The following is an 18,124-nucleotide window of genomic DNA, read 5'->3' as shown; positions in this document are numbered from 1 at the left end:
TTAAAGCCACAGTCAATGTTTTAGTCATCTGTGCTAATTCGAGGTTGCTGAATTGAAGGGCTTTCAAGGCCATGGAGATGATTTGGATTTAACTTGGGAGTCGGAGGGAGTCATTGTAAATTCTTGAGCTGAAAAGCAGTATGATTACAAGAATATTTTTGGAATATGAGGTTTTGAGCAGTGGGCAGCATGGAATAGGAAGGGAAGATAGGAGAAAGAGGAAGACAAAAGAGAAAGCTGACAAGCTGACACAAGAAGAGGACGAGTACTAGAGCTTCCTATGTACATACTATTATTCTGTGAAAGATGCAAGATGTGTGATTTCTTGGAAATTTAAGCACTTAATTCCAAGTATATTAAACTGTGAACATGTATTATTCATCTCATTTTAAGGATGATGGAACTTGGGGAGTGTAATGATTGGGCCAACATCATACAGAGAAAAGAGATAACAAGTCGAAGCCTCTTCAGGTCCAAGTTCAGGATTATTTGTGTTCTCTAGCCAAGAGCTGCCAGAAGCCTTATTTAGGAGTTGGCAGTGATGTAGAAAGGAAGGAAAACACCTGCAAAACCACAAGACTAGCTAGCCTGCAGAGCTGGATGACTGGTTGCAGATGGAATGTAAAGAAAAGGGTAAAGTCGGGTATGAACCAGAGAGCAACCCTGGGAATCCTAGAGGATGATATTCCTCCTAGAAATTCTGGGGAAGCAGGAGTGTTACTGGTTAAAACCATTACATAACAAATAACATGAGCTTGTGGGATTGTGTGCAGACAAAGCTTTCCTATGGATGGGAAGTCATTTTGATAAAAATACTGAAAATTTGTTTTTATCATTTTATAATCTCCAGGCTCAGGGTCATGCATAATGATATTGCTAGTGCATTTCAAACTGGTTTTTAAGTACTTTTCTCATCTAGAATAGACTTTTTTACTGGCCCAGGCAACTGTTTTTGATCCTACTTTTTGTGTCTAGGACAGTATCACCAATATTCTTTCCTAAAAGGTAGAGATGAAAATCTTTTCTTCGAAGATTCCACTGGACTGACTTCAAGCTCAGAGTATCTTATCCTTCTATGTTCGTCTCAGTTTCCTGAATCCAAGGGTATCAAATGCCAAATTTCAGCTTCATTTGAGAGCCTAAAGGGAATTGTAAATATCTGACTAAAAGTGTACTTTTGTTGACCAGTTTTTGAGCAGTGGACAGTCTGGATTGTGAAGGGAAGATGGTAAAGGAAGGAAGACAAGAGACCTTATATAAATGGGAGGGCTCTGCTTCTGACATTAAAGAGGAGGACAAAGGAGAATTCTGAGATCACCGTGGATAGGCCAGCAGAAATCCAAAGTCTGAATGCTTCCATCCAACCCAGGGGAGAGAGTGATTTCCTCTACACTGACCTTGTTATATCCTAGGCCTGATGAAATGTGGATGTCGTGGGAGAGCTGGGCTCATTTTCACACTCTCTTTACAAGGCTGTCATCTCGAACACATTTTTGGGGGTGGAGGGTGTGAAACAGAACAAGTGAGAAATGCACTTGGCTTGGAAAAATGAATTGCATTAGTTGGATATTTCCTCCCTGGGTTTTCTCTGGAGCAAACTCTTCTTTGCCGATCCCCAGAGTTTATCTCCTGCTCCAATACCTGCTGTAACAGCTGGTGATAGTCTCCACCAAACTGCACTAAACTTGAAAAATCATCCTCAGTGGACATGTTGGGTCAGGGTTGAATGGAGAGAACGGAATGTTTATCCAAATATTTTTCTCTTGTCAATTTATAATTGTAGTACTGAAGTCTTTGTCTTCATTCTGGGCTAGATGGAAAGATTACAAGTGAAGTTCAGACAGAAGTAAAGGATATTGTCCCATCACTGATTCTTTCCACCACATTACTTTCATATGTAACCTCCACTTTTTTTTGATGGAAGTGCGGCTTGGAGTTGGCTTGGTCTCCAGACAAACAAACAGGATTTGATAAAGTTCTATCTATATGCCTAACACAAATCAAATAGTGTAGAAAATTTTCTGTGATGATTGACTTCATACCCCCTCTTTGTGCTTTCTAGGTTTCCTCTACAATCTTTTCTCTTATAATTTAATATATTTTTTCTTATAATTACATGGATATCACAGTGCCTGCTTTTATGTCCATGTATTACACTATTTAAGGCCACAGTCAGTGTTTTATTTATGTATATTAAGTCCAGTTCACTGAATTGAAGACCTTGGATGTCATGGAAAAACACTGATTTACATACCCTTATATAAATCTCAAAGGATGTGACTCAGCTCCTCTCTTCTCACTCTATCATCTTTTCTACCTTCTCATCCTCCTGGTTCTTGCCTAATGCCAGCAGTCGCTCATTGCTCAGAGGTTCTCTGCTTGGCATCCCTCCTAGTTTGTTCTTATTACCATGGTCCTAAGGACCAGGCAATCTCCCTACCCTTTTCTTCATCTTAAAACTTAGGTTACATAGATTATAACTGAGGAGTGGTCAAGGATATGCAGGGAACAATAATTGATGACCACCTCAGGGCCCTGATTATTACAGGCAACCAGCACCCATAAATGAGAAGTCTCCCTGGTTCCAAAATGAAGGCAAAAGGGGAACGTAAGTAGGAGAATACCTTGTGCCCTTGGTTCAGGGCACTCTTGGACCATATTCCATGCTGATCTGTAACAGGATACACATAACATGATAGAATCTCCTCTGAGAAATTTCACCTTTTCTATTGACTAGGAAACTTCAGGGAGGTGCTTGATTCGGTCCTACAAAGATCATTTAATTATATGGAACTTAAGCTTACTACTGACCCATACAGAGAAGCTACATTTTACTTGAAGCTTATGTTCTAGAGCTAGAATATAGGACAACAATTTAGCATAAGCACCATTACTCTTGGGAATCCCTTCAGAAGAATTAGCACTGGAGGTTCATTATGCTGAGGTAGATCTGGTCGATTTTTCTTTAGTTGAGTACAAGGTGAAGCATTGTTTTCATTTAGGGGTCATGATACATCTCTACATCTCTAAGCATTAGGCTTATATTCAGTAGGGTGGTACAGTCATATTATGAGAGGTTCATGGGAATGCAGAGAATGGTGGCTCTAAATCTTCTATCTCATCATCAGTGAAGACATAAACTCAGTGAGTGGACTGGTTGGAAGAGTTGCCTTCACTATTTAAATTATCTGCTCTCTCTCTTCTCTCCCTTGTTCTCCTTTGTTTTCTCTTGAGAGCATTAAAATCCTTCTAATAGAAATTCTTCTTAAACATGATTCCTCCACAGCTGAAGGGACACCCAACCTCAATCTCCTACTGGTGTCTCCTATTAGAGAATCAAACAGGCAGCAGGTTGGCAAAGGTGTCTGGGAAATGCAGATTGCAGACCCCAGCCCCAGCATCAGGGAGTAGAGTACAGAGCATGGAAGTGGGATCTCAGGGCTGAGATACAACAGGTCAATACAACATGGTAGCGAGGGACAGAGACCAAATCCATACCATATAAACTGAATGGTGTTTTTTCAAATCAGCTAACGAAAGGGAGAGAGAGAGAGAGAGAGAGAAAAGGGGGGATTGAAATTTAAAGGACCAAGTGTTGGAGAGGATGCAAAGCAAATGAAATTCTCATACTTTTGCTGGTGAGAGCATAAATTGGTACAACCCCTTTGGAAACCTGTAGAGCAGTATCTAGAAAAGCTAGACATACATCTACTCTGTGACATAAAGAAATCCCACATATAGGTATATACCCAAGAGAAATGAACCTGATCTTTGGATCTTGGGTCCTGAGCCAACCGTCTGGGTACCCACGAAGTACCTTTCTCCACAAATAGCCACTGTGCTATGTGGAAATGCTGAGCCTCTGGTTGATCCAGTTCGAAGCAGGGAACCAAAGGGGATGGCAATAGTAGTAGCTGCGCTGGGAAGTGCTGGTGAGATCTACCTGGAGGAAGAGCAGTGTAAGAGTTCTAGGGAGCCTTAGAAAAATGCAAAGCAGATGGCCAGGAGGAAACCACATTTCTACCTTTAACATTTTGGCAATTCAAGACTGTAAGACATCAGAGTAAATGGCAAAATACCATTAGGGTCATCTCCCAGCCAGGTTATTACATGGAAGGAAAGAGAGATCACTCTGCTTCCTTCAAGATCGAAGGTTGGAATTGGGGAAAGTATCACACACTCATTTGATCATCTCTTATTGGTCCGTCTGTTAACCAGTCTGTTGATTGATTCATTCATTTAATCGCCAATCATTATTTAGAACTTGTTCTAGGCTTTACAAAGGTTGAGTGCTTTGAGAATATGAAGACCAGAGAAGCAGTATGCTGTAGTGCAAAAAGCCATGGGATGTAGAGGCATTCATTCATTCATTCATTCAATCACCAAATGTTTATTGAGTGCCTGCAGCTATCTTTCAGGTACCAAGATAATATTCTGGCTCCCAAACCTAAAATATGTGTAACTTAAGAAAAATTGCTTACTCCATCTGAGTTTTACTTTCCATATTTGCAGAATGTCGACATTCTTATTTATTAAACTTATTAATAAACTTGGTTATGCGGAATGTCTAAGATCATGCATGTAAGCACTCACCTGAAGGTTGGCAGGGGACTCAAAGAACTTCAGTTCTGGAGGATCTCATAGTCTGGGGCACTTGTTTTTTCAACCCTGGGTGTATATTTGAAGTACCTGGAAATATCAATGCCCAGAATCTTCTGAGATTCTGATATGATTCTGGTTTGGGATAGAGTGTACTTATTACTTTTTGTAAGTTCCCAGATGATCTAAATGTGTACACAGTGTTGATAACCTCTGGTCTAATGATGAGGCAGACTTGTGATAAAATCTCAAAACAACATTATAGAAATTCAAAATCAGATTAGACTTGATACAGATAAGCACAAGGCTAGGAGAAAGCGCCAAGATGAAGTGGGTCTGGCTCCTGTTGGGGTGTAACCCAGATCGCAATGTCAGTTGGGACAAATCAGTTTGTGCTAGGCCTGGGATGGGATGGATCAATGGCCAGGGAGTCTGATCTGGCAGCTGAGTTTTAGGGGGTCCCTGAACATTTTGGGGGGGGAATTGCCAAATGTCAAATGAACTCTACCTTTAGAAATAATTTTTAGGGGAAAACTTTATGTTATTTAGATGAAAAGTTCAAATTTAAATATTGTGTAAGAAGATCTGCAATATAATATTCAAATACCCTCAAATTAAAGAATTTCCCTGCATTTTGAATTCTTCTTTCATACATTCTTCATATGGATCCTATTTAGAAAATGCTAAAATCATAAAAAAGATTTTCTCAGTGTGCAGTTATGTTGAAAACAAGTGGAAAGATAAAGGTTCTTTTGCCAGTACAACCGTTTTTAATCAAGGAAATTAGATCTTAGTTTTAGATGAGGTCTGACTCATGCACCTTTAATTTTATGGATATACTCAAAGTGTCTTTTAATGAAAGCCTGTCATTCAGATTACAGTTCGGCTTCATAGCCCATCAAATTTGAGAGGATAGCAATAAATATAACAGCTAAATATAATTTTAGATATGGATTCTAACAGAATATGTTTGTTTGTCTTTTAACTGAATGTTTGTGTTACCCCACAATTCGTATGTCAAAACCGTATTCGTATGGTATTTGGAAGTGGGACTTTTAGGAGGTGATCGGATTATGAGAATGGAGCCTCTAGAATGAGATTAGTGCTCTTTTATCCCTTGCCCTGTCCACCATGTGAAGTTACAGCAAGAAAACAGCAATCTATGAACCAGGAAATGGTTCTCACCAGACACTGAATCTGCTGGTGTCTCGATCCAGAATTATAAGAAATTTCTCTTAATAAGCCATTCAGTCTGTGGTAGTGTTACAGTAGCCCAAACAGATTAAGACACTGCCTAAAAGTAAAACTTATTTTCCATGTTTGAAAAACAGCTGTTTCTCCAAATACCACATCATCAGTGCCTTTTAACCACATGACCAGATGAAGTCACTGGAAACAAGTATTGGCTTTCCAATCATGTCCAAGGGTCAACAGAATCTTGTCAGATGTACTTGCTGTTGAAAGATCTAGCATGGAGAGGTGTTTTTACCTTTACTTGGGCTACCTCTTCTTCCTCATCTCCTTTGCAACTTAAACATGGCCTGCTGGAACATTTTAAATGTTTGTAGACCTGTATATTTTTTGGCCTTAGGTTTGTTCTGAGCAGATCAGTGGGCCATATATGTGATGTTGCCTTTCTGTTTCTTACAAATAATCTTTGGTCTTACCTCTATATTCTTAGATAGTGTATTTCTGGGCTACATAGAAAAATTCCAGACATGAAAGTTAGAGATCATACTATGTTTAAATATACCTTACTTTTGCTATTTTTAAAGATACTAAGAGAAATTTTAAAGCTACTTATAGTCAAATCTATTCATTTTTTACTTTATGGTTTTTCCCGTCATATTTTTAGATTTGAAAGATTCTCCTCACTCCAGAACTTTGGTAAGGGCTCAAAATTGTTATCTTCTACTATTTAACTCTTTAGCCTTTCCAAATGTAATATGAGAGTCTGGGAATGGAGTGAGAAGCTAAATAGACTTTTTGTTGTTCAGAATTGCTAAGCAGTTGTATCAGTACTGTTTGTTAGAATAATGGTTCCCTCCCTTATTAACTTCTCAGACTTCCTTTATTATGTAAAACTCACACAAAGTGTGACATAGAATCTATTTATAGACAATCTATTGTATTTCATCAATTTTTCTGTTCATGTCTGTGCCATTGGCCTTGAAAAACATGTCAGGATATAGGAGGTATCTTTGTTAATTTTTAAATTATAATGTTGTAAAAAGTGGAAGCATTATTGAAATATAAATAGGAAAAACTGCAAATCCATATTCTTTTTCACCCTTACTTTTCCACTTTTTCCATCCCTTAGGTGTGAGCACTGTTAACATTTTGGTGGGCCCCAGTCAACTCTTAGACATTTGGTAAGGCTCAAAAATATTATTAGTGATTTTTGTTGTTGTTGGAATTGCGTTAAAGCTATACATCAAGAAAAATCAATATCTTCTGGGGGCTTGGGTAGCTCAGTCAGTTAAGCGTCTACCTTCGGCTCAGGTCGTGATCTCAGGGTCCTGGGATCGAGTCCCACATCGGGCTCCCTGCTCAGCGGGGAGTCTGCTTCTCCCTCTCCCCCTGCCTGCCACTCCCCTAGCTTGTGTTTTCTCTCTCTGTGTCAAATAAATAAAATCTTAAAAAAAAAAGAAAAATCAGTATCTTCTATTGTCTTCCTATTCAAGCATAGATTTCATCTGTTGACTTAAGCTTTATTTTATATATCTCATTAAAACTTTATATTTTATAGAGGTTCCAACATTTTGTGTTGTTTATTTCCAGATAGTTGCTATTATGAAGGGATTTTTTTTTTCAATATATTGTCTCTACGATCGCTGGTGGTATAAAAAAGTGCTCTTTGCTTTTGTCTACTGTCTTCTATTAGTTTCAGTAGCTTTGCAATGGGTTACTTTGGGTTTTTATACTACATAATTACATCATAGGTAAATTATGGTAATCCTGTATCCTTGATATTTGTGCCTTTGTTTCTAGTTCATATTGTTTTTTATTGTTTTTTGAAGACTTTTAGGATGACATTAAACAGCAATGGTAATAAGAGGAATTCTCATTGGTCTTGATGACTGTCTCTAATTGCAACATTTAGTATGAAACTGAAAGGGTTTGTTGAGAGACAGGCTAGCATAGTGCTACAAGTGAAGTCTCTGCAGCCTCATTGCTGAGGTCCAATCCTGGCCGTGATCTTACCTAGAGGTTTTTAAACGTAGACAAACTTCTACTCTCCATGCCTCACTCTTCTTATCTTTAAGAAGGGGTTAATAATAGTTTCTAGCTAGTACCATTGTTCTGAGGATTAGATGAATATTTTGTAAGCATGTAGAAGAATTTTTAAAACCGCTTCCAGGGGCGCCTGGGTGGCTCAGTCGTTGAGCGTCATATGATCCCAGGGTCCTGGGATCGAGCCCCACATCGGGCTCCCTGCTCAGCGGGAAGCCTGCTTCTCCCTCTCCTACTCCCCCTGCTTGTGTTCCCTCTCTCACTGTCTCTCTCTCTGTCAAATAAATAAATAAAATCTTTAAAAAAAAACTGAGTCCAAAATTAGTGCTTTATCAATGCCTTTTAGATACATTCAATATGCACGAATAGTTTGGAACAATTAGCAATGCACGTGTTTATAAACATTCAACTACAGTAATCTGTCCCATCTGTGGTTTCGATTTCTGTGATCAACCACAGTCTGAAAGCAGGTGATCGTCCTTTGGACCTATTGTCAGGTCAATAGTGGCTAATGCTACATGACAATACCTACGTCATTCACCTCACTTCATCTATTACGTAGGTGTTTTATCATCTTACATCATCACAAGAAGAAGGGTGAATACAGTATAATAGAGATACAGTGGTTGCTTCTGAACCTTCCAGATGGCTCTGCCCTGGGCTTACTCTAAATACAGCTCTTGCCTCCAGTATGAAAACCTATAAGGGCCCAATTTACCTGGATTTTAAAGGAGCCTACTCTCTGATATATGGAGTGAAGGATTAGGCTGAACTGCTTCTTCGATGGCTCTAATTATGCCTTAGGGGTAGACTCAAATTCTGAAGCTATAATTTAAAACTTCGAGGACGAAATTGCATTATAAAAAGGCAGGTTTTCGAGTCTCAAAAACTTCAAACTTTAACCTAATTGAGTTACTTTACTTGTGTGATAACAGATTAAAGTTGTGTTTGATGTCCATTCTAGGAACCGTAGTAAGTTTAGGAGGACACTGGATGTCATTACGTCTGCTTGATTTTTTTCCCCCTTTAAAAACCACACCCTTCCCTCATTTATGGTGTGAGACTCCTTTGATGGTGATGGAAATTCTGTTTGTAGGGCGAGTATATATTTAACTGAAGAATTTCACTGATTTCCTTCACAGTTATTTTTACACTTTAAAAACACTGTCCCAAATTAACCCATCAAATCCCTTAATACATACTTTAAAATGCTCCTTTTTCATCAACAATGAATGTTTATCAAATGCCCAGTAACTGACACCACCAGCTTCTCCCTACCGGTGGATTGTTTACTAATTACATTACCCATACCCACACAGATACAGTAATATTATATTTTTGCAGGGTGTTCCCACAGATAACTCCACATAATTAACTAAGGTGATATAACACATTTATCCTTGATTGCAAGCCTTCACTAGGCATAGTATCTCAGGTCTTCTCCTCTGTCAGGAAAGGGGACTCCTTCTTTCCTAGCACACTCTTCCTTACCACCTGCACTTTCCTTTCTTCTGATAGAGATAAGCAGGACTCTTTCAATTTGGAATATGGTTTGGGGACATACGAATGCCATTTCCAGGTACATCACATCAAGGACGTTTAGCAACTAGCTAAGTTAAGCTTCTCAGCCTAAATCACAGAGAATAAAACTGTCTACTTGCCTAGTGCAGAACAAGCACTTGGATCTTCGGGTGTATCCCCCTACTCTTTAGTGTTATCTTGTCTCCTGATGCATTTAAAAGGAGGGAACACAGCTGGGTAGGTTGATATGCCTATCATCTTATTTGAGAGATGTTCCTGGAAATAAGATTCAAACGGAATTGTTTTGCCTGAAGGTATGCGTCAACATTTTGAAACAATCTGTACAAAAAACGTGAGGTTGTTATTTTGGAACTGGATGGGCTCATCTTCGTACCAACCAAAAGGACTTTAGTTTTGAACTGTTGAAGAGAAGTTGTCACAAGGGCTGACAGAGTCCCAAGGGAAGGGTTACTGAGCTACTGTTATGACCCAAATAATGAAGAACGGATTCATTTAATTGGTGGCTCACAACAGTGCCTGTTAAGAGACATATTTGCTATTTTTAAAAAACAGAGTTCTAAAACCTACGGGCTTAATTTCTATAAAACATTTGTGAACTTTTTTTAAGCATGTCCATTCAGGGAGTAGCGAGCCTGAGAATTTGGAAAGGCAAAAGAATGAAGTGGAGGGAAATCGAAGCTTCTAGGTTCTCACAGGGCTGTACAGTCCTCAGCTTCTTATCTACAAAGTTAAAAAAAACACAACACTACAATAATGCTGTTAATTATTGCTTCCTCTAAGGGATACAAACATTGATCAGGTATCCTCAAATAATTGCATGATCTCTAAGAAGGAGAAGGAGCCAGACAAAAAAGCTCGGAAAAAACAACAACAACAACGACACTGGGTTCCATTAATGAAAAATGCAGTCAGAAGAGCCAAGTAATTCTGTAATTTATCTCTGTTTAGAAATAAAAGAAACCTATGCTCTTGGCTGGCTCTGATTTACCTGCATTTAAAGGAAAGCAAGTTCTATCTTTAAATTGGAAAACTCTGGTTAGGCAGGAGTCAGGCTTTGTGGCCTCTGGCCACGCTTTCCAATGAATCAGCAGAGCTATATATAAATTTTAGGATTTTATATCCCAGGCATGAAACCAACAAATTCTGGTTAATAGAAAGTAAACAGGAAAACGCTGTGCGATTCTGAAGACCCTATGACTATAACTGGTCATTCATAGAGTACTCGTCGGTTCATGAAGATCTTTTCACACCCTTGATTTCATTTGGTTCTCACAACAACCCTATGAGGTGTTATCAACCTTACTGTATAGCCAAGGAAATGAAGGCTTTATGTGTCTTTAAGTAATTTGTCAAAGTCATGCATTTAATAGCAAAGGAAACCATACTATGTGCAGAACAGTTCCGCCCCCCGCCCAATCTCCCACCCCCATCCACCCAACCATGCCTCTCCTCTGCTATATAACTGTTAGATGGGTGGGAGACTAGAAAGAAAGACCAAATTACTTTTAATTAAGCACGAGGGGACTTTCTATATCCTGTCACTCTTTTTTTTTAAGATTATTTATTTATTTATTCAAGAGAGCAAAGGAGGGTGTGTAGTCGAGGGAGAGGGACAAACAGACTCTGCTGGGTGTGGAGCCCCACACGGGGCTCGATCTCAGGACCCCGAGATCATGACCCCAGCAGAAACCAAGAGCCAGACGCTTAACCGACTGAGCCACCCAGACGTGAGTCACTCTTTAGAAGATTCTCTTATTTATAAATCTGGACACCCCAAACATGAAGTAATAATCTGGACACCCCACACATGAACCAGCATAACACAGGACACCTTATAACGCTGGTCAAAACATATTTACAATGTTCTAGAGAAAATCTACATAGTACCTTGTATAATCCATTTCTACTCTTCTAATAAAATCAGATATTCCTTATACAAATCTGACTTTAAAATGGCCTTGCAGGGGGAGAATAAAGGTTTTATTGGCCATTTGACAATATCTTCTCTACCCTTCAGCATCTTAGTAATTGTGCTTTCAACAACCCATAAAACACGAGGAACCTAAAACAAGGAGGGAAATGCCAGTTCTAAAGTTATCATTTTGAAATTTAGGTGATTTACAGCATTGAACAGAACTTTCCTCTTTCTGCTGTGAAGCAGGCATCCCCTGGTCCATATGCCCCAAGTGCTCATGCTTGTCCAAGGCACCTTCCCATCTCCAGGCCATCGTGTGAGATTGCATTTTCAGATGCATAAACTCATTTTTATTGGATGGAAACAATTTCTCTCAAGTTTCTTCTAATTCGTTTCAAACACTAAGATGATGAGCTCACTTTGTTCAGAAATAATGCCCCAACATTGTATGACTTCTAAATCAATCAAGCCTTAGTTATGTCCATAATAAAAGAAAAGAAAGGAAACCAACAACAGAATGTAAAGCCAGGGTGGTTATGGTTTTTCCTTTAGAAATGTAACTTCTATTTCTGGGAATTAGGCCTGCAAATTTTAGTGTAGCATTTTTTTTTTTAATTAGCATCCCGTATAAAATAATTCATAACTTTTGGTCATAGCAATGTGAAAATGCAACTAGAAACCCAGTCTTGTCCTCAACACATCGATTTACACTTATCACTTATAAGTTCATTTGTTCTGATTTCTAGGATTCAGCCAGTGGACCCAAAAGTTGGTTACAAGAGTCAGGCTGCGTGAATGTGGGCTCAGGTGGAAACAGGAATGAATTTGACAGACTTGGAAAATTTAGGCGAGTCCTTCCATGTACCCATACTGTTGGTCAGGCTTCGGTTGTTAGTGTAAGAAGTCTGTCTTCTGCTCACACTGTCAGAATCTTCTTTGTTGAATGTTTGCTTCATGCTTCGGCAGCATGAGAAACTCCGGACACAGTCTTGCAGGAGATGGCCACTGAAAAACATGTAGATCCAGGGATTGCAGCAACTATTCAGGGAGGCCATTAGCGCTGTGATGGTGACGGCTGGGTTTTCCGATTCTGTACAAAAAACATTGGGGGAGATGATTTAAACAGTCACATGCAAGTTACTGTGCACCGGATAAACTCATTTTTCTACAGACTCTTAGAAGTGGCAAAAAGTTATGGGTTAATACAGAAAATGAAGTATATTGTTTATCAGTGTATGGAAATTGCTTGGCTGTAAAATATTTTCATAGGCAAGATGTGTTGAGATTAATTCAAATATCTTAAACCACTTAAAAATATTTCAGCAGAATGAATGGGACTTTCAAGAAGCTAAGAATATTAAGTAATTTATTATTTTTTCTTTTTTTCCAAATTTTTATTTAACTTCTAGTTAGTTGACATATAGTGTAATATGGGTTTCAGGATTAGAATATAGTGATTCATCATTTAATTTATTTAAAAAATTTTTGTATTCTTTATCTTAGCACTAGTATGTGCTAATGGACACAGCGCTTACAGAATGGCTGCAATTTCAATGAAATTTCCAAAGTCTATAGCTACATATATAAAATTGTATTCATCCTCACAACTAAGACAAAAGTATGACATTATGGACCATGTTTAGTAGTTTTATATTTTTTAATATTAAACATATTCCGTAATAAAACTATACATAGTAGTAATAGGTCCCTGAAAGATTATTTATTTAGATTATTTATTAGAAGATTATTATTTAGTTGTTTGTGGAATTGGGTTTTTTTTTTTCTTTTTGGTTAATTTTCTATGGTTTCTTTTGGTTTTAAAAGAAAACTATCTTTGCGGTTTGAACAGTTAAATTATATTAGAACAGCTGACTTAGGAAATTCCAATGAGTTTTTGAAATATTTTATGCTAATTTGCACTGGTAAACTACATAAAGATTATAACCTTTCACAGAACTATGACACTGATAATATACCTTTTCTAAAGATAAGAATAATCAGCAGGCACTTTTTCTTGATTATTAAATATAAACTGGGTCTTCTCACTCTTGCTATACTGGAATAAACTGCAGGTTATTTAATCAAACTTTGTGCTAAGATGGTACTATTAAAGGTGATCATGATCCATGGCTAAGACTGTATTCAAAAAGAATGAAAATCATCAGCATGCCTATGCACAAGTAGTAAAGTTTTTAAAAATTATGTCTAAATCCTGATAAAGCAATAGATTGAGTTTTTTATTTGACTGGCAATAATTAAGAGGCTGCTAAGATCAAGCAAGATAGGAAATGGTAAGCCAAAAACATACCATTTATGTTGTATTATTTATCAGTAGTATTACAACCAAGCAAGTATAGCACATATACTCCCTACTGCAATCCCAACTAACAAAAGGAGACAGTTCTTTCCAGATACCTATCTCCCAACTACAGCTGCTGTTGGTAACATTCCTGTAATATATTTTATTTGAAAAAGTTTTTTTTCTTACTAAAAGGAAATACTTTTTTCAAGACCCAATATTAAATAATTTGGGGGGGATTTCTTGTGAAGTTAGTTTTTTCAGTTTGTGGAGGAATCAAAATCAAACAAGCTAGTAGGCGTAGAGAACATTCTCTGTAAACTGCAAGAGTTGTCTGCAGAGGCTGCAGCTGTGTGGTTAAGTTAGTGCTGAAAGACAAATTCATTAGTTTAACAAATTTAGAGGTTATCAATGATCCTGCTTTAAAATACCAGAAAAAAAAGTGTTACCGTAATTATTAGAAAAAAATTAAAAGATTATAAGAAATGGAAAACTAACTAAATGCTAAATTAGAATTATTGATTTCTTAAGAATCTTTCTTTAGAAAAATATGTCAGTTTATGCTTGCCCTTGAGGCATTTCTACAAAATTTTTGTATTAATTGTGATAACTTTTTACAAACTAGCAAAAAGCAGTGTTACCGTAGAAATATTTCTCTGAATCCAATAGACTTGAAAGCAGAGTATTAGTGCAGTGGTTAGTGATGTGACAAAAAGTCATTATTCTGTTTTGTAGTTGCGTGCGTGGCTGACTCTAGGGCGCAGTTTCTGGATTTGTCTTAGGATCATTGCAAGCTACAAATGGAGAATCCTGGGCCTATTTCTAGATCTACTGAATCGAAATGTCTGGGGCGGAGACACCCCCCCCCCCCCCCAGAAACTGCCTTTTTGATAATTTCACCCCAGGCGTCATGCTTAGGCACGCAGAAGTTTAAGAACTACTGCCCCAGAGGATATTATGAAAAGAGACACCCTCTCCCCCGCCCCCGACACATACACCAGCCGCATTCCTGCACTTTCCTCCTTTCTCCGGATACCTACCGACCCAGACAAGTTTTTCATCCCAGACAGACCACATCTGGAGGATGAAGAAGGGCGCCCAGCAAACGATGTAAACTGTCACGATCACAAAAGTCATCTTCACGGTGCGGATCTTGGCGCGGGAAATGGTTTTCACGCTGCTGATACACGGCGCGAGCAGGAACCCCTTATGCAAGGGGCCACCCGCGCCCTCCGCGCCCTTCTCCCCGCGCAAAGCCGTCTTTCTGCGGACATTGCGCCAGATGTGGTAGCAGATGAAGCCGTAGCAGGTGCCCAGGATGACCACGGGCGCCACGAAGATGCCACCCGTCATCCAAGTCACATAGGCGCGGGGACCCCAGGGCTGGATGAAGGTGGCCCAGCAGTCAATGGTCTTGGTGACGTTGTCCACCTCGACCATGGAGAAGACGAAGTACTGCGGCGTGCTAAGCACGAAGCTCAGCACCCAGGCAGCAGCGATCATGAGGCGCGAGCGGCGCGTTGGCTGTTGCAGCGTCTTCAGCGGGTGGCACACGGCAATGTAGCGGTCGGCGGTCATGACCACCAGCATGTAGGGCGATACGAACATGCCAAACACCTGCAGATGCTTCACCACGCGGCACAGTACATCGGGTCCGCGGAAACGGTAGGTGATATCCCAGCACATCTGCGGCAGCACCTGGAAGAAAGCGACAGCCAGGTCGGCTAGGCTGAGGTGACGGATGAAGAGGTGCATGCGGGACGTCTTGCGAGGCGTGCGGTGCAGCGCCACCAACACACTGCTGTTACCTAGGACGGCCACCACGAAAGTCACAGCCAGCACGGCGATCTCCGCCTTGGCCAGCTCCTCGTCGCGCACGTCCCCAGGTGGGCTGCGGCCTTCCCCGAACGCCTCCGCTTCCCGGCTGCGGTTGGCACCATCGGCAGACAGAGGCCACCACTGGCTGGAGTTGTCCGCGGACACTGCGGCGGGGCCTCCGGAGATACGCATGCTGCCCATGCAGCGCCTCCTCAGGAGGCCGGCTCTCTTTCCACCTCCGCTCTCGAGGGCTCCTTGCCTTCGGGGCTCGCTGGGCTCTGCTGGCCCTCTTGCGAACGTCTGCAGGCACAGCGTCCCACCGTCAACTGAGCTGCTCTCGGTCCCGTCGCTGGGCCCTTTCCCTGCTCTGTTTTTTTCTCAACTCGGAAGACGCTCAGGAGGTGCGCTCCGAGCCTCTGAAAGCACTGGGCTCCAAACTCAATTATTTATGTGGGGTTCGTTTCCCCAGAAGGCGCTCCCTCTCGTCCCACTGATTGGAAACTGCTTCGTGCCTATTCTCTCGCCTCTCTCCTCCCCTTTCCCGGGGGTTTCTTTCTTTCTTTTTTTTTTCCCCTCCTCTCTACGTCGGTAATTGTCCTCTGCATCACTGCTGCAGGGGTGGGGCTGCGAGACTCGCCGATTCCTCGGCTTAAGAGTCAGGATGGTGGCGCTTTCCCACGCTTCTCTTACAAAAACTTGGAGAACTGGACGTGCCATGCCTTTTCTGGGCTTACCAGTATTTCCTCAAGCCCCCCTTAACTCCTCATTTGACTTCAACAGACGTAGTTAATGCGGTACCTTGAAATCCCGAGTCCACCTCCGCGCGAGCAGCGCGCCTGAACTTGGAACTCGACCCCGCCCCCTGTAGCCGGGGTTTCTACCTCCGCAACTAGCCAACCGACCCCCGCTCCCCCCCGCCCCCCCCCCGCCGCCCCCGGCTAATTTTATTCCCTAGGCAACTTGGCTCCGAGAATTTCATCTCTCCCCGCTCCGCTCCTCTCCCTCCGCACCCCAGGGCAACAACTGGGGGTGACTTAAAAGGCGCTCTCTTCTCAATAAATCTTTGATACCTGCTATTTGTTAACCTGCCTACGACCTACGTCTGAGGACCGGAAGGACGCACTCAGTTACCCTACCGGACCCCCCCGCCCCCCCCCCCAAGCCGTCCCTGGCTGCCGCGGGTGTATCCACAACAGGGAAGAGGAGCGTCTCCTGGTTTTCTGGAGTTGGGGGCGGGGGCCTAGTTTCTCTGAGCTGGATTCCTGGGGTTTTCTCCGGGAAAAGCCTGATTCCCACAGAGGGGATGGGCGGAAATTGGGCCACAGTAGTCCGTGGGGACTTCGTCTGGTTACTGCTGAATCGTGGGGACATCTCTTGGGATGGATAAAGAGCAGCTGCCTGAGAGCGGCCACCCAGGCAGCGCTGTCCAGCACATGGGAGCGAAAAATCGCCAGATCCCTGCGCTCGGGAGTGAGAAAGATGCAGTCTCCGGTCAGGAAGAGATGCTCTGAAGCAAGCGAGACCAAATACCTATTAATTTGTCATTCTGGACCGCTAGAGCCCAGCTGCCGGTCCAGAGCAAAGCAGAAATACTCTGCTCGAGCTCTGCGTTTTGACTTTGGCGGAGATATGCTTCAAACGACAGCGAGGGGGAGCTGTTTTCAGACTATTTCACCACAGAAAGAAAACACTTTATAAGGTTATCTACTTTGTAGATACACGACCATGACCTTTTGGTCAGAAAATTAGTGTTTTGCGAACGTGGTATAAGTTTGTCTTGGAAAAATATACATGAAATGTAGGCAAAGACACCAAAAGATTTTCTGAGGCGCAGTTCTCAGTGATAATTCCATTTTGCTTTCCAGTTTATGCATGTCCAGTCCCCAGGTTATCACATTAAGAGTGCTGGAGTCGATCTCTGGAGTCCTGCTTCATTGTGACTTATAAACCTCAGTTTATACAGCTTAATCATGGGTATAGAAGTATTTGCCTTATCTACTTATAAGGTTATTGTGAGGATCAAGTAAGATAGTGTTCTGTGTGGGGAAATGCTCTCAAATCTACAAGCTGTGTTGCATTGTCTCATTTTCTTCAAGATACCTAGGAGGCAAACGATTTTTTAAAAGCTCAGAGATGGGGTCCCTGGGTGGCTCAGTCTGTTAAGCATCTGCCTTCGGCTCAGGTCATGATCCCAGGGTCCTGGGATCAAGCCCGGCATCTGGCTCTCTGCTCAGCGGGGAGCCTGCTTCTCCCTCTCCCTCTGTCCCCTGGCTTGTGCTCTCTCTATCCTAAATGAATAAATAAAATCTTTAAAAGAAATAAAAGTTCAGAGATGGAAAATAAGTCAAAGGTTTCCAGGCCACCTTTCTGGAAAATCCTCTGAGCAATAGGTAATAGTCACTGACAGATGACCTTCCTTTAAGCCACAAATTACATTATTAGTGCTCCTTATGAGAAATAATGTTGTCTGACCCCAGTGTCCCTATGTATTGCAAAAGTGTCCAGAACCCAGCAATTTCATTGCTTTTGGCCCTACACCTTTGAGCTTTTATGTTTTCTTTGGGGATGGAATCTGCACTACAGGGTCGTTAAAGTTCTTTGGCGTGTTCTTATTTCAGAAAGATAGTGTGGTGGCCTCTCAGGAAATCATTCATCTGTGTAAGTCCCTTTGATCCAATAAGCAAACTATATCCAATTTACAAAAATAACTTCTTGGG

The 18,124-nt window shown here is 41.2% G+C and overlaps 1 protein-coding gene across 1 annotated transcript; it reads right to left on the bottom strand.

The window, feature by feature from the left end:
* Positions 1-9,546: 9,546 nt before the first annotated feature.
* On the bottom strand, positions 9,547-17,535 carry AVPR1A (arginine vasopressin receptor 1A). Its single transcript, XM_027595631.2, has 2 exons — positions 14,630-17,535; positions 9,547-12,380 (listed from the first exon to the last, which is right to left on the bottom strand). Exons 1-2 carry the CDS (start codon positions 15,606-15,608, stop codon positions 12,094-12,096), a joined length of 1,266 nt encoding a protein of 421 aa, XP_027451432.1. The 5' UTR covers positions 15,609-17,535; the 3' UTR covers positions 9,547-12,093.
* Between the last annotated feature and the right edge of the window lie 589 nt (positions 17,536-18,124).

This window comes from Zalophus californianus, chromosome 9 (genome assembly GCF_009762305.2).
Source record: "Zalophus californianus isolate mZalCal1 chromosome 9, mZalCal1.pri.v2, whole genome shotgun sequence".
Taxonomy (NCBI): Eukaryota; Metazoa; Chordata; class Mammalia; order Carnivora; family Otariidae; genus Zalophus; species Zalophus californianus.
The sequence above is the reverse complement of the archived record's forward strand: the minus strand, read 5'-3'. Positions and strand labels throughout refer to the sequence as shown.

Bases quoted from the DNA above. Each gene is read 5' to 3' on its own strand.
- AVPR1A (XM_027595631.2), bottom strand. From the start codon at position 15,608: ATGGGCAGCATGCGTATCTCCGGAGGCCCCGCCGCAGTGTCCGCGGAC. The intron at 12,381-14,629 runs GTAGGTATCCGG...TTTTTTGTACAG, and splicing joins TGAAAAACTTGTCTGGGTCG to AATCGGAAAACCCAGCCGTC.